The sequence below is a fragment of the Diabrotica virgifera genome, chromosome 2 (assembly GCF_917563875.1).
Source record: "Diabrotica virgifera virgifera chromosome 2, PGI_DIABVI_V3a".
Lineage (NCBI taxonomy): Eukaryota > Metazoa > Arthropoda > Insecta > Coleoptera > Chrysomelidae > Diabrotica > Diabrotica virgifera.
The window spans coordinates 30626760-30650611 of NC_065444.1; the positions used below are offsets into that span (position 1 = coordinate 30626760).

General features: G+C 32.4%; 1 protein-coding gene across 1 annotated transcript; it reads left to right on the forward strand.

The window, feature by feature from the left end:
* Positions 1 to 954: 954 nt before the first annotated feature.
* On the forward strand, positions 955 to 18534 carry LOC126879483 (uncharacterized). The gene is made up of 2 exons (XM_050642520.1): positions 955 to 1308; positions 18301 to 18534. Exons 1-2 carry the CDS (start codon positions 1163 to 1165, stop codon positions 18449 to 18451), a joined length of 297 nt encoding a protein of 98 aa, XP_050498477.1. The 5' UTR covers positions 955 to 1162; the 3' UTR covers positions 18452 to 18534.
* The last annotated feature ends 5318 nt before the right edge of the window (positions 18535 to 23852 follow it).

The window sequence follows — 23852 nt, forward strand, 5'->3', positions numbered from 1 at the left end:
ACATCTTTTTTTCAAAAATATCCCTTTTAAACCGGTGAAAATCGTTGAAATAATTACTTATTGCAATATAAAGAAATTCTTGTAAGGATTACTATAAATTTTAATTTTTGTGGAAATGGCATTTGTTTATTTTTTCACTTTTTCCTAAAAATTTCGAAAGGGTTCTCTTATTTTCATCATAACTTGCTTAATTTTGATGCTATTAACTTCTTTTGGAGCTCATTTGATAGGTATTCCAAAGTACTTTGACAATTGCTTAAAAGGTATATTTTATAAAATGCATCGTTTTCCGTTATTTAAGCTTGAATACTTAGATTTGAGCCTCGTCGAAAAAAATATACATTCAATTACCCATAATTCACTTTGAATTAACATTATTAGTTCTTTAAGTAAGGAGTCTATTAAATTTTTTATTATCTTCAATTTTGGCAAATATAACACTTTTTGTAAAAGCTTATAGTTTTTGAGTTATAAGTAAAAAACAGCTTTAGAACACGCATTTTTTACGAAAAAATAAAATCTTTGATCTTTAATAACTCAAAAAGTATTAATTTATGTTAATAACTTCATATAACAAATTTTGCTTAGAATTTGTCCCTATATCGACTTATGGTATTATTTTTAATAAAATAATTTTCACCCCCGAGAAGAGGTGGCATCCACCCCCAGGGTAAAAGCGCAAGTTGGCGTTATGTCACCTTTGTTTCTTGGGGTATCCTCTAACTACTCACCAATTTTCATGAAAATCGATGAAGGTTCAACGAAATCAGAGGTGAAAACCTTTAGTGACTGCACTATTGAAGAAGATGTCAACGGATACCCTACAGATTACCGTTTACAGATTTTGCACATATGACCACTTTACTTTTTAACATTTGGTGGAATTAATTTGCACCGTATGTCTTTCAGATAAGTCTAACTGTACTTTTTAATTGAAATTCTGCCTATACTTCTTTTTATTTTGGTCATCGTAAAAGTTGTGAAAGGTAGTCGAAACACATGTATAATTCTAATTAAATATCAATATTCATATTAAAAAGTTATAACTGGAGTAGGTACCTAGTGAAAATATTCGGTACTGGTACTTCATAATTCGGTACTACTCAGTACTCATTCATACGTGCGTTGGCGCCATTAAAGTGCAGTTTACAAATTTGCTAAAATGAGACAAGTAAGGACTATTTTAGTAGTTACAGTGATTATGATAATTATTATAACTGGAATAGAAGCGAAGAAGAAGAAAAGTAAAAAATATAGTAAAGAAATGATTTTGAGGCAAAAAGAAACAAATGCAGTGAATTTTATAAGGTAATGACTCAAATTTTTGTATATTTGTTTGATTATCCTATTAACATATTTACCAATAAAAATACAAGATTCCTTGTAAAAGGTATATTTAAAATTCCCTAAATCAGGGGCACATCAAATCACAGAGCGTTTTCTGATTAAAAAGTCCATCATCAGTGTTACTAAAAGCCAAAAAATAGAATGCCTGAGCCACCAAAATGTTTTGGAAAATGTTTGGGATTTTACCTGAAAAATCTGAAAAACCATATTTTTTATTTCAAAGGAGATTTTTTATTTTTATTTTTTATTGCAATAAATTAATTTTATTGCAATAAAATTAATTTATCATGGGTCTTTTACTTTTTAAAACTTTTTAAAACAATTTTTACTGATCTTATATATATATATTCCTCGTTCTTCCATTTTAACACTCCTCGAACTTCCAATGTCAAAATAGTAAAAGTGACTTGCAATCCTCAGATTTAATCTTAAATCATTAACAAAATCTATAAAATATATAAATAACTTAATAAAATTTTAATAAACATATTACCAAAATTCAATAACATTATATTACTCAATATGCCAAAGTACCAACCAAAAAAAGGGGAGTAGGTCAATATTATTTGAGGTAAAGGTATTCTTTACAAATCATTCATGAATTAATGAAGTGTATGAACTTAAGAGGAGATTCGATGGTCAAGTATCGATCAAGGTTATCGCGCTTCGCAATTGGGCAGATTATTAAAACAAAACAATAAACGTCAGAAGCACTAAACACCTTTAAAAAAATACTGAAGACATGGGTGGAGTATTATTACACGAGCGGCACACCCTCAAAAAAGCGCTTAGTTTTCGAGATACTGACCACGGAGGGGTGAATGGCTAATTTTATTTATATAATATTTATTATATTAAATAATATTTTCGAGGGTGCTGAAAACGAAAATGAGGTTTATTTTGAATTTTATGTGGGGGAACGTTGTCAAAATCGCAATTTTACCCCAAAAATAAAAAAAAATAAAATCACGTTTTTTTGCGTTTACCTCGCTACAACTCTGTTCCATTTTAACATTTTTTCTGAAATTATTACAGTATATAGCTCTAACATTTCTGAAGACAACGGTACCTCTTTCAAGCTTTTATTCTTATTCTGATAAAGGTTATGAATTTTTCAAAAGAAAAGGTGCGGATTTGTGCATTGCAAAGTTTAATCGCAAAAGTTGTGAGACGAAATTTAAAATTTAGCTTCTTAATCACGTTAATGTTAAAATAGAGAGTACAAAGAAGTTTTCTCTGGTAAGTTTTGGATCAAAATGTTTTATAGAAAAAAAATAGTGCAACTTTTAATGTCGACATTAAAAATTCCCAATATACCGCTTATTTTTTGAGATACTGACAATGGGTGGTTAATAGCTAATTTTGGTCTTAGATTGTGTTTTTGACCCTGATGAAAACGAAAATAAAATTTATTTTAAATTTTAGGTGGGGGAATATTGTCAAAATTGCAATTGTACCTAAAAATAAAAAAAAATAAAATCACGTATTTTGCGTTTAACTCGCTACAACTACTCTGGTTCATTTTAATATTTTTTTCTAAAGTTTTTACACTATATATGTATATCGCTCACTTTTTTGAAGACATTGGTTTCTGCTTTAAGCTTTTAGTCTAATTCTAGTAAAAGTTATGAATCTTTTAAAGTACAAGGTGCAGATTCGTGAATTGCAAAGTTTAATCGCAAAATTTGACTGAAAAATTTTGAAATATAGATCTTAAATTAAATTATTTTTAAAACATGAGTACAAACAAATGAAGTTTTCTGGAAAGTTTTGGATCAAAATGTTTTATAGGAAACAAATGGTGCAACTTTTAACATCGACGTTATAAATCCCCAAAATAACGCTTTTCGAGATACTACTCATTGGTGGTGAATGGCTAATTTTTATCTTACTTTATGTTTTTGATGGTGCTGAAAATGAAAATCAAGTTTATTTTAAATTTTAGGTGGGAGAACATTGTCAAAATCGCAATTTTGCCCTAAAAATAAAAAAAAATAACCACGTTTTTCTTAAAATTAAAAGTTGTACCATATTTTTTCTATAACTCATCTAGATCTAAAACTCCCCATACACCTTCATTGAACTCTATGGTTTAACATAAACGTAATCAAATAGATAAATTTTAAATTTTGTCACTTAATTTTTGCGATTTAACTTTGCAATTCACGAATCTGCACCTTTGATTTTTTTAAATTCATAACTTTTATAAAGGAAAGACTACAGTTCCTTTCATAGTCTCCACAAAGGTGAGAATTATATGCTGTAGAAATTTCAGAAAAAAAATATTAAAATAGAACAGAGTTGTAGCGAGTTAAACGTAAAAATTCGTGACTTCATTATTTTTGTCATTTTTAGGTTAAAATTGCGATATTGACAATGTTCCCTCACATAAAATTCAAAATAAACCTCTTTTTCATTGTCAGCATCATCGAAAACATAATCTAAGACCAAAATTAGCCATTCACCAGTATTAGCCATGGTCAGTATCTCGAAAAATAACCGTTATATTGGGGATTTCTAATGCCGATAATAAAAGTTGCACTATTTTTTTTTTCTATAAAACATTTTGATCTAAAATTCTCCATAAAACTTTTTTGTACTCTCTTTTTTAACGTAAACTTGATTAAAAGGCTAAGTTTTAAATTTCGTCACTCAACTTTTGCGATTAAACTTTGCAATGCACAAATCCACACCTATTACTTTGAAAAATTGATAACCTTTATCAGAATAAGAATTAAAGCTTGAAACAGGTATCGTTGTCTTCAAAAATGTTAGTTACTGTAAAAATTTCAGAAAAAAAATATTAAAATAGAACAGAGTTGTAGCGAGGTAAACGCAAAAAACGTGATTTTATTTTTATTTATTTTTAAGGTAAAATTGCGATTTTGGCAATGTTCCCCCATATCAAATCTAACATAAATCTCCTTTTCGTTTTCAGCACCATCAAAAACATACAGTATGTCTAAAATTGGCCATTCACCTCTTCGTGGTCTGTACCTGGTCATTTTAGGGGTGCCTGCCGCTCGCCTATATTTGGTTATGTGTCATTTACCTATATACGTTTTAAAGTACTATCTAATATATAAAAAGAATGTGTGTGTACTTTGTATGCACGAAGAAGTTTTACTTCTATTATATAATTTCAACGAAATAAAAATATACTTAACTGTTGATATTTGCATTTTATTTAAATATTAAACTAACTTTCTTACCTACCACTTTCAAAAATTTTTTATTAAAAATACCAAAAATTAAAAAAAAACGTGAATCATCCGGGATTTGAACCCGCGACCTCTCGATCTTTAGTCCAATGCTCTACCTCTTATCTGTTTCCTCTCCAGAGTTCGGAGCCGTTTTTTAATTCTGAACAATTCATTGTAACTAAGTACATACTGTCTGTGTGCGCATGCGAGCAGAATTATGAAATTTTACTCTCAATTGCGCCTAAAGAAGTATAACTTCAAAAATTTTGTATAGAAATGAACCGGAAACTGGCTTCCTTCCAAAAATTAAGAACAAATATTTAATTAACTTAATTAGTCCAGTCGTCAGAGAGGAAAATGCCACTCAATCTCTAAAAGTATCACAAAGAAGCTGAATTTTGCTGTGAATGTTAATTTTGGGAACCCAAAAAAGTTTGCCGTTCCTACTCCCGGGCTTCCTCAACTCAACTTCTTTGCTAGAATCACGCCAGGATATACCTTGTATCAATAACCACGATATGCGCCAGTCGCAAACCTTCTAGTCAATTTTTTATTCAAAAAAATCTTTAAAAAATCCAAAATTTTTCATTTTTGCTCCCATTTTCGCTCCTGTTAATAAATGAATGTTTATTAAATGAAGAAAAAGACAGACGTACTCTCAATCATTTAATTGTGTACTTCCGACGACCGGTTTCGCTCTCTATAGGTTGCAGAGCATCATCAGGTCAACGGCTACAAGTCACCCGTGTTGAGCTGCCCCCCCCCACTTGCAAAAATTAAAAAACAAATAGCCCTGATTTATGAGCTATTTATGAGCTCTCATATTCCGCAAACTAAAAATTTTGAGCTCGTTCCACTGAGCAGGAATTTAATACCCTACCCCCACTACTTAAAAATAGGAATATTGAATCGGTTTTTACGGCAGAATTACGAGCTATTTATAAGCTCTTGAAATTATATAGTTTCGATTTTTGAGCTCATCCCCTTCACCCCCAAACAACCCTTTAATTGATTTAACTTAAGAGAAAGATGCTGAGAAAACTTAAAATATATCGTATTGCGAATATAATTCCTATAGCTTATATACTCTAAGAATAAACTATTAAATCAAGAGCATTTCGATTATTGAGCTACAACCCCTTCGCCAGAAAACCACCCGATCTTCCCGGCTTAAGAGAAAGTTGTACTTAAAATGCGTTAAACTAATTATTTGGCGACTACATATCATTTAATAATTCATAACCTTCCAAATTACGCGCATTTAGATCAGTAAATTGCAATTTATTTTGTATAGTGCAGTCACTGAAGGTAAAAATCAACGATTACCTTCAATTTCGGTGAACCTTCATCGATTTTCACGAAAATTGGTCAGTGGTTAGAGGATACGTCAAGAAACAAAGGTGACATGGTACCACCTTGCGCCTTTACCCTGAGGGTGGATACCGCCCCTTCTCGGGGGTGAAAATTATTTTATAAAAAATAACTGCACAAATCAATAAAAGAACAAATTAAAAGCAAAATTTATTATATAAAGTTAATAAAATAAGTAAATACTTTTTAAGTTATTAAAGATCAAAGATTTTAATTATTTGTGAAAAAAATGCATGTTTTGAAGAGGTTTTTTGTAAATCACTGAAAAACTGTAAGTTTTTACAAAAAAGTTAATAGTAGTTTAATTCGTATAGCTTATATTCTAAGAATAAACTCTAAAATCACGCGCCTTTCGATTATTGAACTACAACCCCTTCGCAAGAAAACCATCCCATATTCCCGGCTTAAGAGAGGGTTGTACTTAAAATAATTTAAATTAATTATTTGTCGACTATATATTGTTTAATAATTTATGAGCTCGCAAAATATACGCATCTCAATTATTGAATTGTCATTTTCTTTCTATAGTGCAGTCACTGAAGGTAAAAATCAACTATGACCTTCGATTTCGGTAAATCTCCATTCATTTTCACGAAAATTTGTGAGCGGATTTTGATACTATCAACTTTTTCTGGATCTTATTTTTCATAGGTATTTCTAAGTACTTTGACAAGTATTTAGTACCTAAGTGTTATAAAATGCATCTCTTTCCCGTTATTTAAGCTTGAACCCTTAGATTTGAACAGTCGCGGAAAAAATATACATTTAATTACCAATAACTTACTTTAAATTAACATTACAGGGTTTTTCAAGTAAGCAATTTATTATATTTTTTATTAGCTTCAATTTTAGTGATGAAAACTTTTTTGTAAAAACTTACAGTTTTTGAGTCATTTATGAAAAATCGCTCTAAAGCATGCATTTTCTTTCCAAAAATTAAAATATATGATCTTTAATAACTCAAAAAGTATTGATTTATTTTAATCACATTATATAACAAATTTTGCTTACAATTTGTCACTCTCTCGATTTGTGGGGTTATTTTTAATAAAGTAATTTTCACTCCCGAGAAGGGGTGACATATACCCCAGGCTAAAACCCCAAGTTCTTATTGTCAATTCGTGAAAATAAATGGCGATTTACCGAAATCGAAGGTAATAGTTGATTTTTACCTTCAGTGACTGCATTATAGAAAGAAAATGGCAATTCAATAATTGAGATGCGTATATTTTGCAAGCTCATAAATTATTAAACGATATGTAGTCGCCAAATAATTAATTTAAATTATTTTAAGAACAACTCTCTCTCTTAAGCCGGGAATATGGGGTCGTTTTCTTGCTAAGGGGTTGTAGCTCTATAATCGAAAGACGCGTGATTTAAGAGTTTATTCTTAGAATATAAGCTATACGAATTAAACTACTATTAACTTTTTTGTAAAAACTTAAAGTTTTTCAGTGATTTACAAAAAACCTCTTCAAAACATGCATTTTTTCACAAATAATTAAAATCTTTGATCTTTAATAACTTAAAAAGTATTTACTTATTTTATTAACTTTATATAATAAATTTTGCTTTTAATTTGTTCTTTTATTGATTTGTGCATTTATTTTTTATAAAATAATTTTCACCCCCGAGAAGGGGCGGTATCCACCCTCAGGGTAAAGGCGCAAGGTGGTACCATGTCACCTTTGTTTCTTGACGTATCCTCTAACTACTGACCAATTTTCGTGAAAATCGATGAAGGTTCACCGAAATTGAAGGTAATCGTTGATTTTTACCTTCAGTGACTGCACTATACAAAATAAATTGCAATTTACTGATCTAAATGCGCGTAATTTGGAAGGTTATAAATTATTAAATGATATGTAGTCGCCAAATAATTAGTTTAATGCATTTTAAGTACAACTTTCTCTTAAGCCGGGAAGATAGGGTGGTTTTCTTGCGAAGGGGTTGTAGCTCAATAATCGAAATGCTCTTGATTTAATAGTTTATTCTTAGAGTATATAAGCTATATGAATTATATCCGCAATACGATATATTTTAAGTTTTCTCAGCATCTTTCTCTTAAGTTAAATCAATTAAAGGGTTGTTTGGGGGTGAAGGGGATGAGCTCAAAAATCGAAAGTATATAATTTCAAGAGCTCATAAATAGCTCGTAATTCTGCCGCAAAAACCGATTCAATATTCCTATTTTTAAGTAGTGGGGGGGGCTGACTCAGCCCCCCCCCCACTAGGGTATTAAATTCCTGCTCAGTGGAACGAGCTCAAAATTTTTAGTTTGCGGAATATGAGAGCTCATAAATAGCTCATAAATCAGGGCTATTTGTTTTTTAATTTTTGCAAGTGGGGGGGGGGGGCAGCTCAACACGGGTTTACAAGTCACTAAATGCTACAAATAAAACCAGAGTTAGAACAATGTCTGGTTATAAAAGATGCTAAAGATCCATAAGATCAAGCCAATGTTGAACAATATACATAAAATAGTAAAAACAGCAGACAAATACATATGCATGTAAAAAGAGGGGCAGTAACAAACATCCCCAAGCTTACAAACACATGCAGATGTATACTGTCAACAATCATGCAATTATAACGTGTCGTACTTACATTCGGATACAAGGAGCTATAACCTCATTATTCCATTTTACACACGTTATAATTGCATGATTGTTGACAGTATACATCTGCATGTGTTTGTAAGCTTGGGGACGTTTGTTACTGCCCCCCTTTTTACATGCATTTTATGGAATAATGAGGTTATAGCTTCTTGTATCCGAATGTAAGTACGACACGTTATAATTGCATGATTGTTGACAGTATACATCTGCATGTGTTTGTAAGCTTGGGGACGTTTGTTACTGCCCCCCTTTTTACATGCATATGTATTTGTCTGCTGTTTTTACTATTTTATGTATGTTGTTCAACATTGGCTTGATCTTATGGATCTTTAGTATCTTTTATAACCAGACATTGTTCTAACTCTGGTTTTATTTGTAGCATTTAGTGACTTGTAACCGCTGACCTGATGATGCTGTGCAACCTATAGAGAGCGAAACCGGTCGTCGGAAGTACACAATTAAATGATTGAGAGTACGTCTGTCTTTTCCTTCATTTAAAATGTTCATTAAAATTCAACATTTTAATGTTTATTATTTAAAAAACAGGAATAATTGGGAAAAAGTGCGCAAAATTGAGTTTCTCCTTTAATTTTTTTCGAACGCTTCCTATTTCGTCTAATAGTTTGATACAATTGATTCAAAAGATGGCATAACCCACAGTGGCGTAACTAACGCCAATGCAACCAATGCGGTGCATTGGGGCGCAGGCCTTAGGGGGGCGCAAAAAACTGATATTCTGGAAAAATTTTAGCAAAAAAATATGTTTAAGCAAAACTCCCTGTAGCTTCCCGAAAATAAAAAATGTAAAAAAAATATTCGTGGTATTTTATTCCGAATCTCCTTCAGAAGTGTTTAAAGACTGTGAGCGAACTGCGAGGAGAATTCGACGATGTCCTGGATCAAGCCAGAAAGTTAGCTGCGAAGTGGAATATTGATTCCTCAATGACCTCCAAACGCAAAAGAAAAGTAAAGACTTTTTTTGACGAACTTTCTAGTGACTATGAGTTTAGTGATCCTGTGCATTGCTTTAAAGTTAAGGTATTTTTGAGAGCTGTTGATATTCTTATTTCACAGCTAAACGAAAGGTTTAAATCTATGGTATGTATAACTGACATGTTCAGTTTTTTAAACCCAGATAATTTATTACATGTTTCTGACGAACAACTTGTAAAGTCAGCCTCTGAGTTTTGTAAAAAATATGAATCTGATGTGACTCATACTTTGACCAATGAAGTAATTTGCTTTAGAGATGTAGTCAAAGACGATATCAAAAGTTATAAAATAAGCAAAATCAGCCACTTGGCTGATTATCTATTGATTAGGAATAAATTTATTGCATTAAGTGGCCCAAACGTAAGTACAGCATTAATAATGTTTCTTACATTACCCGTAACTGTTGCAAGTAGTGAAAGATCTTTTTCTAAACTAAAAATAATAAAGAACTACTTAAGGAACTATATGTCCAATACTAGACTGTGTGATCTTAGTGTAATTAGTATTGGACATGAAAGAGCTCGGTCTTTAGATGTAGAAAAGTTAGCAAGACTGTTCGTAGAAACAAAGAGCCGCAGGGGCTTTGTCAGGAAAGAGGAATTAACGTACAGTGTTGTTCCTATGAGCTGTAGGTAGCCAATTGTTTTGAAAATTGGCATAAGCATGTACTATAAAAAGAAGTAAAACAATTTTCATTAAAAAATATTAAAAATTAAACGATTTATGCGCCAGATACTGGCACCGTGAAAATAAAAAACAAGTTATTTCCTATACCATCAACTATGATTTTTGAAAAATATTAAAATTTGGGAAAATGACGGAAGTGTTGAAAATTTTTTTAAAATTAGCTAAAACATTTGCAGTTTCAGAACCTGCCAAACTGACAATTTTTTTCCGATCAAAAACCCCTAGTTGATGGTATAGAAAATAACTTATATTTCAATAATAACTTTGAAATTTCATGTTTCAGGGTCTCTATTAGTCCCAATCACTGCAGCAGTGTAGCTGTGTTTTTATTTTCACGGTGCAATGCTCATGCAAATTTTCAAAACAATTGGTACAGTTCTTTTTATTTTAGAAATAAAAAAAAAGTATGTGAATTTCGTACTTTACACTAGGATAGCCCCTTAACTTTACTTTCAATTAATTTTTTGAATAATAACTTTTTAATAATTAACTTTAAAATTACTGTTATAATATTTCTTTGTATAATCTTCCTCTGGAGAAATGTCGTTGTTAGTTTCGTTGGAGGTTCGGGGGGGGGGGGAATAAGTCTGGGAATAGGGGCGCACGAGGAATACTTGCATTGGGGCGCAGGTCAGACTAGTTACGCCACTGATAACCCAGACATCCAAAGTGAAAGTTATCCTCCAACACCAAATTGTTCTATATGGTTCATATAATATTCATGAAAAAGTCACACCATTTTGAGCGTCGGGTTTGCTCTATGGAAACTGGCCTGACTTTTTACGGCAAAATGCAAAAAATTGCCTACGAAAGCTGCACATTTACTTTTAGTACGCATTTTGATTTTTGTCGATAGGACACCCTGATCAAAAGGTATCGATTTCTTACCGTCGAGCTGATATAAATTTTATTTAAAAAATTGATTTCGCGCGCTTGAATGGCATTCAAAATCGCCGGTCGTTTCAAGTGTTGTTTCATTCTAACCAAAAATGCTAACAAACATTTTTGTTCAAAATTATCTTAGCTGTATTTCGTGTTTTAACCATTTTTTTCTACGGCGTACAGATTCTTGGGAAATCGATGTTTTACGCTTTTCCCCCTACGAGGGAGGTTTTAAAGAGAAGCCCGATGGTAAGAGTAGCAAACTTCATTGCATCTTTTTTGGGGTCTCAAAATTGACTTCCACAGCAAAATCCAGCTGGTTCGTTTCGTTTTTATAGATCAAATCTATAACGATTGGACTATAATTAAGAATTATTTAATAATGCTTAATTATTGACTAATGAAAACAAACAAAAATGAGAATTCAACTTAAAATTGACAAAAAAAATATTAAAATATCTCTGTAACTTAAGAAGACAAAAAATCTACCTGTGTAAATAAATGTCGATCGAATGGTCATGTCCCTATACATTTAAACAAATTTAGTGGTTGAGGATGTTGCCGTTTGGTCCCAAACCTTGATTTATTCGGAAGGTGCATCAAAACAATTTACCTGTTTCTCAATAATACATTTCAAAGAAGTTGGGGATTCCCTGTACAAAGACTGAGGTTCTGAATTACAAGATTGTGATTCCCACTATTTCATTTCCCTCAATTAAAACTCAAATTTTATGCGGTTCAATACACTTAGCTGAAGGGAAACAAACATCTGGTCAATCGTAAATACTTAATGTCTGCAGGGTGTCTAACCATTCAAGCATCAGCCACATAATTAAAAAATGAAACCGAAAAACAAAATAGTCCATTGAACTGTTACAATATTTACAATGGCGGATCCAAGGGGGGTGTCACGGGGGTCATGACCCCCTCTCCCCAGACGAAAATAAATATCATTTCAATAATCCTAAAAAAAGAAAAACCGAGAACCTTCAAACAAAAAAAAATTAGGCCCATCCAAAAAATAATTGAAACCCCACTTATCCTAAGGGTGGTAAGACTAATATGCCAGTCAATGGGAGCAAGAATAGGATATTACCTCCGAATTCTATCCTACTGCATGGATTTTAATGAAATTTTGGGCCTAGCCTCTACTTATCTCCTAATTCAAAGTCTACCTTACATCGATGTACGCTTTTATCTTGGGGGTGGTTTCCACCCCTTCTCGGGGGTGGAAAATTGTTTGGTTCAAGTAACCACGGAATTGGCTAGAGAACCTAATTCTAAGCAAAAACTGTTCTATAATTTTTTTTGTAAACTCAATACTTTTTGAGTTATTCGTGGTTGAAAATTGGCCATTTTCATTGAAATATAACACCTTTTCGAACGGTTTTTTTGCGAATACCTTAAAAACTATACATCTAACTAAAAAAACTGTGTATAACATTTTTGTAGACTATAAAAAAAACAAAGAGACTCGTTCCTTCATAAATCTTCTAGCCATAATAAAAAAAAAAGAGATATCGTAGGTGAAAAGAGTATGTTTTTTTGGTGCATGCTCAAATTGGTGTATTCAACTTGAAATAATAGAGAAACGGTCGACTTTAGATGTATAATGCTACCAATTCCTTCTGTAGTGCTTGAAAGGACCTTTAAAATTAGCAATGTTAAATGTTGATTATATTCAAACTAAGCGAGATCTGCTGCAAGAAAAATTGATGACTAATGTATTTTAAGAAAAAATGAGAAGTACAGTAGAATCCCGATTATCCGTGCTCCTCGGGACCGGAGGTGGCACGAATAATTGAAAAGCACGGATAATCCGGACATCTATTTCTTATGTATAATACATATTGTATGTACGTATACACATACATGTGTACCTACCTACCATAAAAAGATAACAGAAAAAATAAATCTTTCATTGTGAGTCTCTCTTTCGTCATATAGGGTTTCCGTCAAGTGATTTACGATGACGCTATTTTGATAAAACCTCAAAAATGCAACTTGAGTAATAGAAAATCATAGCACGGATAATCCGTAGCACGGATAATCCGCACCCGGATAATCGGGGTTCTACTGTATATGTAACCCCCATCCAACAGAATTTAAATGTATCGTTTTCCTTCTACATTACCTTTTATTATAGTGTTATTTCTATGTTCAAAAAGTTGAACGGGTTCAAAATGAATGGTTTTTGAAAAAAATAAGATCAAATTAAGGAACGCATTTTTAAATTTTCTTAAAAATCTTCCTTTTTCTCCATGTAACTTGAAAATTATAAGAGATACATTAATGAGAAATAAAAACAAATTGTTTATCCAAAATAACCCTACATTTTTGTGTGGTATCTTTATTTCGTATCTCTTATCATTTTCGAGTTACATGGAGAAAAAGGAAGATTTTTAAAAAAATTTAAAAATGCGCTCTATAATTTGATCTTATTTTTTTCAAAAACCATTCATTTTATTCTAGTCCAACTTTTCAAACATAGAAATAACACTATAATAAAAAGTATTCTAAAAGGAAAACGATGCATTTAAATTCTGATGGATGAGGGACTAAATATATTTCTCAGTTCTTCTTAAAATACATTAGTCATCAAATTTTTTGCAGCAGATCTCGCTTAGTTTGAATATAATCAACATTTAACATTGCTCATTTTAAAGGTCTTTTCAAGCACTACAAAAGGAATTGGTAGCATTATACACCTAAAATCGACCGTTTCTCTATTATTTTAAGTTGAAAACACCAATTTGAGCATGCACCAAAAAACATACTCTTTTCATCTACCATATCTCCTTTTATATTATAGCTAGATGATTTATGAAGGAACGGCTCTCTGTGTTTTTTTATTCGCTACAAAAACGTTATATACAGTTTTTTTAGTTAGATGCATAGTTTTTAAAGTATTCGCAAAAAACCGGTCGAAAACGTGTTATATTTCAATGAAAATGGACAATTTTCAACCACGAATAACTCTTGAGTTCTCAAGAAAAAATTATAGATCAGTTTTTGCTTAGAATTAGGTTCTCTAGCCACTTTCATGGCTATTTTAACCAAAAAATTTTCCACCCCCTAAAAGGTGTGGGAACCATCCCTAAGATAAAAGCGCACATCGGCATAGGGTAGACTTTGTTTCTCGAGCTATTTCCTCGTTACTGTGAAAAGATCAAGTAAATCGATGTAGTAGGATGGAATTCTAAGCCAAATACCCTCACTGACTGCCCTATAAGTAACCTTGCATCAGAGAAAAGTAATTAAATCACCCTCAAGATCCATGACTTCTCCCACAAAAAGTTTCTGAATCCGCCACTAAATGTTTACGCCTTAGCGTGCAATTTTCAGAGGACACATTTTTATTTTTTTGGTGTATTGGGGGTAAAAGCTTAAGTTTCTTGAGGTCAAGTTTTCTGATTCCACCGGCCGCAATCTTGGAAAAGTGGTTGCAAAAGGTTTTCGCGCTGTATCTCGTAAACTAGCAACCCCACAGAAAATGTTTTTATATAAATATTATTTGTAGCTAATTAAATTATCCAGAACTTTATTTTTATTATATTTTATCGTAAAATGAAAAATAAAGAGGTTGTAAACAAAAATAACTAAAAATTGTTGAACTAACTTTCTTTTGGGCCTTATAACTTTTTTCTGCTCATTTTACAATAAAATGGCATTATGGTACGGGAGCCCAATCGGGGATTTTTGCAGCTACTCGAGCGCGTCAGAAAATCACATGGGAAGAAACCTTGTAACCCTGTCCCCTTGTACCCCTCCATATATTGGCTCTTAATACAGATTAGTTCGTTAAGGGGGGTACGAAAAAAAGTATATCCTTAGAAAAACTCGAAACCGTCAGATTAATGTAAGGTAAGTTATGTAAGTACATGCAGAACCGTGTATATTTCAAAAATCTGATGATTTGAGCGAGGCTTATAGACAAGGCGAAAACAGCGGGTTCGTTGGAAAAAATATTCCCATGAGATTTTTTTACATAATCACATTCGTGAGACATCCCAGAATAAGGTTCAAGAAGTCGCCCACGTGAAAAGTGGTCCAATTTTTTTAACAATTTTTTTTAATCAAATTGCAAAAATCAATATGTTTGGCCCGGAGAAATTTTTTTTAGATTTATCGGACCATTCCAGACAGAAATGGTCTCTTATAAATTTTCACTAAAGTTGATCGTGTTCGAGTTATAAGCAATTTAAAATTTGAAAAACGCGAAAAGGCCATTTTTAAGACTTAATAACTCGGTTAAAAATGATTATTACGAAAGTCAGAAAGTGACTAAATCAAATTTAAAGCCCCCCTTCATGATCCTGAAGAAATAATGGCGCTCATTATTTTTACTTAAAAATAACAGCTTAGTAATCAAATACAGTGGAACCCCGATAAGTCGGCCCCCGATAACCCGGAAGTCCGGCTAACCCGGACCGATTTTCATCAGATAAACATTTTGATTTTCAATATTTTGTATTTTTCAATTTAATTGTGGCTTATTTCCAATCAAAATAGTTATTATCAGACAAACCTTTCAACAATAAAAATGTATGTAATATAATATTTGAGAGATAATGTGTACTTATGTGTGTAATTTGAACTATAGAATATTAAAAATGACTCATAGCACACGCTGCAGAAACAACAGCCACCTGTCTGTAGTATCTATTCCTTTTTATTTCAAACTGTCAGCATTGTTTAGGAAAGACTATTTAAAAAATTCTTTTATAAACAATGGTCTTTAGTATTGTGTGTCTTGTATTGTTCGCTTCCATTTGCTTACGTTTGGGTTTGGTGTTTTTTTTAGTAATTTTAATGAGTAGGTAATACTGTGCATATTTATAAATATATTTCATGTTATTTCAATTCTAACGGAGTTTATCTGTAAGTATACCGTATTTTATTAATTTTTACCATATTCTCCGGCTATCTCGGATTTTCGATAACCCGGATCGGTCGCGGTCCCGATTAATCCGAGTTATCGAGGTTCCACTGTAATGACAAAAATTTCTTCAGGATCTTGTAGGGGGGGCGTTAATGATTTAGTTACTTTCTGACTTTCATAGTAATAACTTTTAACCGAGTTATTAAGCCTGGAAAATCGCCATTAATTTTAATAATAAGTCGCGTGCGCGACTTCTTCTTCTTGAATCTTATTCTGGAATGTCACGAATGTGATTATGCAAAAAAATCTCATGGGAATATTTTCCTCAAAGAACCCGCCGTTTTCGCCTTGTTTATTAAGGAAATGGGTGAGTCACAAAGTTTCACCAAAAAAGCGAATATTTCTCGAAATGAAGGTCAAATCGAAAAACTAAAAAATACGCTTTCAATATTTTTCAAAAATCTATCGAATGATACCAAACACGACCCCCACGGAAAGGGATGGGGGTAAATTTAAAATTTTAATTAGGAACCTCACAATATTTCGCGAAATGAATATCAGACTGAAATAATACACGTATGTATTCAATGTTTTTGAAAAATTTATCGAATGACACCAAATCCCAGGCAACCAAGTGACGTCAATAACGTCGAGGAAACGTCAGTTTTTGGTTGAATATATACACGTGTTTGAACATTACGCCGTAGAAACGTCTTTTGTAGGCGATTTTAAATACGTAAGATTAATGACGTTAAAATACGTTTAAAAACACGTTTTCATTTGATAGCCTAAGTCTGACGTCACAAAATTGGGAGGAGCTTAAAGACTTAGGTAAGGCTTATGATTCCAAACAATTTCCATAAGAAATTTTTTATTTATTGTTTACATGCTTTGTGTGATAAAATAAGACTTAATTAAAAGATTTTTGTTCGTTTTTCTCAAGTGAGTTAGTTCAATCCAATAGTTCTTATTGAAAACTGTTTGAGGTTATGTTATTTGTTTTGTTTTTGTGTTTATTTTCTGTTAATGAACTAATTAGGGGAGATATGCCTGAGACGGCATACTGGCTGAGATGGCATATCACGCGCTTTTCTTGTAACAGTTTTCAGTTCCTCAAGTTAGAATTTATCAACATTGCTGAACTTATGCATGTTAGTTTTATTTTGACAGCAGTAGCCTTTGGAATGTTTAATAAGTAGGACAATATATTTATTGGATTTTTTTGTATCACATTATAATTCGCGAGTGTTTACACCTAAGTTAAGTTTTTAAATTTTGTGATGTCCTTTTACCTTATGCCTATCACGCCTGCATCGATTTATATCTTAAAAATGTGCTTAAGAAAAATTAGGTTAAAAAACGGTCTGATTGCAATGTTGCCTGAGATGGCATAGTAAGTAGGTGGATGAGATGGCATAGGTATACCATCTCACCCTTATGCGTTTTTACACTGCATTAATTTTGTTATATAATTGGAGTTTATCGTTACAGTTATGAGTCGTTTTGAGAGGAATTCGAACCGATAAAATCGATTCCGTCGAAGTTGAGACCAGTAACGAGGAGGATGTTGCTTGCATTTTTTGTAATGGCCTCTTTTCATTATCTCGTTCACAACAAACCTGGCTAAGATGCCAAATTTGTGACAAGTGGTCATATTGCAAATGTGCCGGTGTACCCAAGACTGCAAAAAATTTATTTGTGACTTATGTCGAGTTTAGTGCCATTATTTCAAGGCCATGCCATCTTACCCACATGTATGTGGGTGAGATGGCACATGTAAAACTGTACAATTTATTTTTTCAGAAAAAACTATAATATGTACATTGTTAAAAAATAATGTTATATTTATGTAAATGGTCCTAGCACTGACTTTGATTTTTATTACATGTCTAACTCTATCGATTATCGATTACAAAACATTTAAAAAAAAGTATGCCGTCTCAGGCATATCTCCCCTATGCTTTATATAATAACGCTTTAGTAACTGCAAATTTAGCATCCTTTCCTCCCCTACTATGAGAGCACTTTTATAGAAGGTATTTAAGTATAACGAAAAATCTCCACTACAAATTTGTTTCATTTCATTAATTTATATGGATTTTACAGCACTCAGAAGTTGATCGGGTTGAATGCTCGTAATAATGCGATAAAAACAAGCCATTAATAATAACTTTGATATTCTTGTCAGGGGTTTGTAAGTAGGCTCACTGAAAAGATGGTAAAAAACACAGAATCTTTAAAAAACCTTCTATAGCTAATACTTAGTATTAGACAAATTAATTATGGATGAATTAAATTAAATTTGAGTTATTTTTAGATTGGCAGTCATGAGGATAATTTACGGCATAGCAACAAGAATTGGATTTGGTGAGCAAATTTCAGATGCCATGAATGGAGCATTTGTACCACCTGGCACAGATTATGAATATGATGATTTCGATGACGACGACTATGATATTGATTATTAGAAGTTACAGAAGTTGTTAGAAGTGTACAAAATTATTTATTTATATTAGGTATTTATTATATTTATTAAATATGTCTCTATGTATTTCTCCTACTATTTCTAAACCGATATAAATGCGAAACACTGACCTTTTTATAGGGCTATTAGCAACATATTTTGCTATCAGCAACATATTATATGGCAACAGCCATAACCAAGAAAAGAAGCTAGATCAAATAATTAGAATGATGCAATAAGATCTAACTAAAGAAACAAAAAATCTAGCAGCTTAAGTCAAAGATATAAAAGAAGACCAAAGGGAGTACTGGAAAGAATTAAGAGAACTCAGAGAGACGAAATAGAAAAGGTCAAACAGGCAAAATCAAAAGTCACAACTCGAGAAGGATGAAATAAAGAAAGAACTGAATGACACGAAGCTACGACTAGAAAAACTAGAAAAAGAAAGGAAAGCTAACAACGTCGTAATACGATCAGGTTTGCAAATTGATACAAACAACAGGGACATACTCAGGCACACCATAGGTAATTTCATGGAAGCAGAAATGAATATTAAGGTTAAAATTGATGAAGTAATAAAATTAGGAGAAAAAACATGTTTATTTAAGCTACCGAACCACCATGAGAAAGAAACGGTCATGAAAAACAAAGCGAAACTACAATACGCAAAAGACAGAAAAGTGTTCATCAACAACGAAGATTTGCTTGAACCAAAGAAGATTTGCAGGTACAGAAAAAAATAAGACAAGTTGCCCATGAAGAAGCAAATAAGGGTAAAAATATAAAAGTAAAATTTAATAAGCTAATAATAAATGGGAAAACAATGAAATGGAATAAAAACAGTAGGTAACCAGCTAGAGGAAATTCCAGAAGGGAATCCAAAAAACTAGCACCTGAAAAAAACCCACAAAACACTTTACAAACGATGATGGATATGGCAAAGAAAAAGGCAGTGAATAAAAATACAAGAAATAGAGCGAACACAACTGACAAGACCGAAATTGACAAGAGGAACCATATCCATTGGAGCATGGAATGTAGGAACCTTATATGAAAACGGCAGACTAGAACAAGTAAGCCAAGAAATGGATAATTACAAGTTGAAATTTATTGGTTTAAGCGAAACACACTGGAATGGCAGCGGATCATCTCGAGTAGGAGACCAAAAATTAGTGATTTATTCTGGGAATACATCTGAAAATGCCAAACACGAAAAGGGTGTAGCAATGCTTTTATCTCAAGAAGGAAAAAATGCTTTAATAGAATGGGAACCATCATCTGAGAGAATTATCTGGGCTAGACTCAAAGCAAATTATAACCTAATAGTGATATAACGTTTACGCTCCTACAAATGAAAATAATGATGCAGAAAAGGAAGAGTTTTATGAAAAATTGCAAGCAACGTACAATAATATAAACAGAAAGTATAAAAGAGATATAAAAATGATAATTGGAGATTTCAATGCCAAGATTGGCAATGATAATATAGGATATGAAAATAATGGGAAAAGAAGGCCTTGGAGGAAAAAATAATAACGGAAACCGATTAATCGAATTATGTGAACAGAATGAGCTCATTATGGGTGGCAGTATTTTTATAAGCAGATCCACAAAGAAACTTGGAAATCATCGGGTGGTAGATATAAGAACCAAATCGACCATATACTAATTGAATCAAAATGGGGAAGCTGGCTACAAGATGTCAGGGCCTTAAGGGGTGCAGATGTGGATTTTTTAAATCAACAAAATGATCAGCATAGAAATTAGCTGCTTCCAACCATGTTCCCCAACGTGTTAAAATCGGTTGCGGTAACAGTGGAACAGCAGGAAGCATATCTCAGTAACATTGTATTCTTACAGGTGATTTCAGGAATACCTTTTTGAAGCTCGCTATTAAACTGTTAACTAGTAGAAATTTTTTTCTTACTTCCTCCGCAACTCTGTTTATTCCATGCGCTAAACAAGTGACATGTATTAAGTTTGGATAAAATATTTTTAAATTTTGTCCTGCGTTCACCATATATGGTGCGGTATCAGAAGAAATAAGCAATAATTTATCATTAGGCACAGCAGCAGGAAGAAAAAAGTTTGCTAATGCTTCTTGTAGAAACCGTGATATTGTTAGAGCGTTGGTTTTTTCCATTTGCTTACAGGAAATTAAATACGATTTTGGAAAGACTTCATCGCTAAGTACACCAATCAATAAGTGCATAATGTATCTTCCTGACAATTCAGTGGTCTCGTCCACACATATGTAAAAGTAATTATTACCTATTTCGGCTTTTATGTTGTGGATAACTGAGGAGTATAACAAATTGACATTATTTCTCTTTAGAGTTCGTTCACTGGGAATGTTTTGTTTGCAATATTTTTTTAAAAATAAACTAAAGTTTTCATTAGATAATTTTGAAAGCGGTATATTAGAAAATACTAATGCACGACACAAGTCTTCGTTAAAAGTTTCTTGTTCGGTTTGTTTTTTGGAACTTGACTGAAAGCACTTGGACACTGAAGGTTGATATTTTTCACCGGATGTGGTTTTTACTTTTTTAGCTAAATGTTTCGCGGTTCTGATATGCTGATCTATTTGAAATTTTGTTTCAGATAAAATCTAAAAAAGAATATAAATATTCTATAGTTGTACCCATTTTTAAAATCTAAGATTGTAGAAATAAACTAAAAATGAACCGTTTTTGCATAACAATTAAAATATTTAAATTAAATCAAATAAAAATCGGTGTAGTAATCTTGAAAATGTCAAGAAATGACTGTGCAAGAAGGAAGCACCCCCAAATATTTACAAGAGGCTCTTGGTCTTTTCTGTTTACATTTAATGAAAAAATACTGTGAGCATAAATTAAAAGCCCTTAATTAATTAAGTTCAATATATGATATGTTTTTGTTTTTAGCAAATTTAAAGCAAACTATGCTACTGTTAGAAAAAAAATGTTAGTGACCTTTCAGTAGACTATTGAATGATTTGAATTTTAAATAGATATCCTATTTTTTATGGCAAGGGGTTTAAAAAATGCTTGAAAAAAGAAAAAATACATCGATTTATTGCGAATTAGCCTTGTGTCGGTACTTTTCTTAAACATAATCTCCAATTTTAAAATCTTTGTTTGTACAACCGTGTAAATTTTTAAAATAAAATAAATAATAATACGTATGCACTTAGGGTTTTGCCACAATATGAGCAATAAACTTTATCCATATCCATAGATAGCTCTTTGTAAGGTTTTATACAAGTTGAAACATTGCTTATTTTCGGCATTTTCAAAGCACAATAATTATTCACAATTATAAATACACGTTGTTTACGCCTCCAATTTTACAACAAAAGTGAAACCAAGTGAAACTGACCGTCAAAATAAAAAATTTTACCTAGAGACATAAACTGGCCAACACAAACCCTTAATTCCAGGACAAAACGTGACAAAACTATAAGCCGCTGTCTTTTATTAGTTACTATACCAAGAATTTGAATAACAAGTGATTATAAAACAAAATTAAATATTGGCATTTTCATGCTATCTGTAAGTTTGAATATAAAAATATATAGTTAACACCAAATTTTCAAATTATATGCACTTTATGCTCACTTTTATAAAAATAAGGAAAATTTGACATTTTTGCATTTTTTATGCAAAAATATGCAAAATATGCAATTTGCATATTTGCCTAAGTCTACTGATAAGGATCCATCCGAAAAAAACTGGAGAGCCACTCAAGGACAAATCCATACTAAGAAAATAATCAAGAATATTGATAAAAAAAACTCGCGGATAATTTGATGAACCTCAATAATTGAGAGATCAAAATGGTCACTGAAATGGTGACTGGACATTGCTGTTAAGAAAACACATAGGCATATAAAGTAGGTAAGGTGAATAAACTATGGTGCTGAAAATGCGAAATGCAAGAAGAGACTACCATACACTCATGTCATTCCAATGTGCTATGTGGCAAGAATTGACTGGACACCTGAGGATTGAACCTGAAAAGATCCTAAAACTAACAATAAGGAAACTGTTTGCCTTTGTTGAGACCACAGGTCTTTTCAGAGTTTAATGGAAAAAACTATTACACAAAGACCGACTATAGTATAGTATACGGCTTAACACCCCATGTGGGGTTTCACCGCTTTCGCTTTCTAGATCCATTTTACGGGGTGGATCAGTCCCCATAATCATTGTATTTGTTCACTAATATGTCTCCATTTCTTCCGGTCTATTGCCCTCTCTTTCCATTTTGTAATTCCTGCTCCTCTTAGGTCCTCTTCTACTTCAGTTAACCATTTCGATCTAGGCCGACCACGTCTCATTTTTCCTCCTGGTTGCCACAAAATCATAGCTTTTGATACTGATTCTGGTCCTTGTCTCCATATGTGACCTAGCCATTTGGTTCTTTGTACTTTTATTTTCTTTACTATATCTTCACCATTTAATTCTTCGAAAATTTCTTTATTCATTCTCCTTCTATAGTCTTGTTTTTCGATTCTCACTGGACCCAGTATTGTCCTTATTATCTTTCGTTCATTTATCCTTAATTTCTCTTCTTCTTTTTTTGTCATAGTCATGGTTTCTGCTGCATACATCGTTATTGGTATTATTATTGTTTTATATATATATATATGAAAGGAAACGGCAATTGCATTTTATTTCACTTCGACCACCACCGATATTCTACACGACGTGTTTCGAGCTCATGTCAAGCTCTCGTCAGGAACATCTAGGTGGATGGTCGAGGTGTAACAAAATGCGGTTGGCCTTTCTGGTAATAATAAAATAACCAGACTTCAGTACACTTGGTACGACATCTATATGAATTAAACGAAAAGATTTCTCTGGTATACAGAAGAAATCTTTTCCGTAGCGGATCAAATGTAAATTTCAAAGTCTTCATAAAAGACGATGAACGACAAAAGACACCTCTTTGTGTCACAAATTTGTCTACAAAGCCACGTTATTCGCTACATATTCTTCAATAACGGAGAAACCGTGATATGAAAGGAAACGGCAATTGTATTTTATTTCACTTCGACCACCACCGATATTCTACACGACGTGTTTCGAGCTCATGTCAAGCTCTCGTCAGGAACATCTAGGTGGATGGTCGAGGTGTAACAAAATGCGGTTGGCCTTTCTGGTAATAATAAAATAACCAGACTTCAGTACACTTGGTACGACATCTATATGAATTAAACGAAAAGATTTCTCTGGTATACAGAAGAAATATTTCCGTTATTGAAGAATATGTAGCGAATAACGTGACTTTGTAGACAAATTTGTGACACAAAGAGGTGTCTTTTGTCGTTCATCGTCTTTTATGAAGACTTTGAAATTTATATTTTCGCGTCCGCTACGGAAAAGATTTCTTCTGTATACCAGAGAAATCTTTTCGTT

Coding starts and splice junctions, on each gene's coding strand:
- LOC126879483 (XM_050642520.1), top strand. CDS start 1,163: ATGAGACAAGTAAGGACTATTTTAGTAGTTACAGTGATTATGATAATT. Junction 1,309..18,300: donor AATGCAGTGAATTTTATAAG/GTAATGACTCAA, acceptor AGTTATTTTTAG/ATTGGCAGTCATGAGGATAA.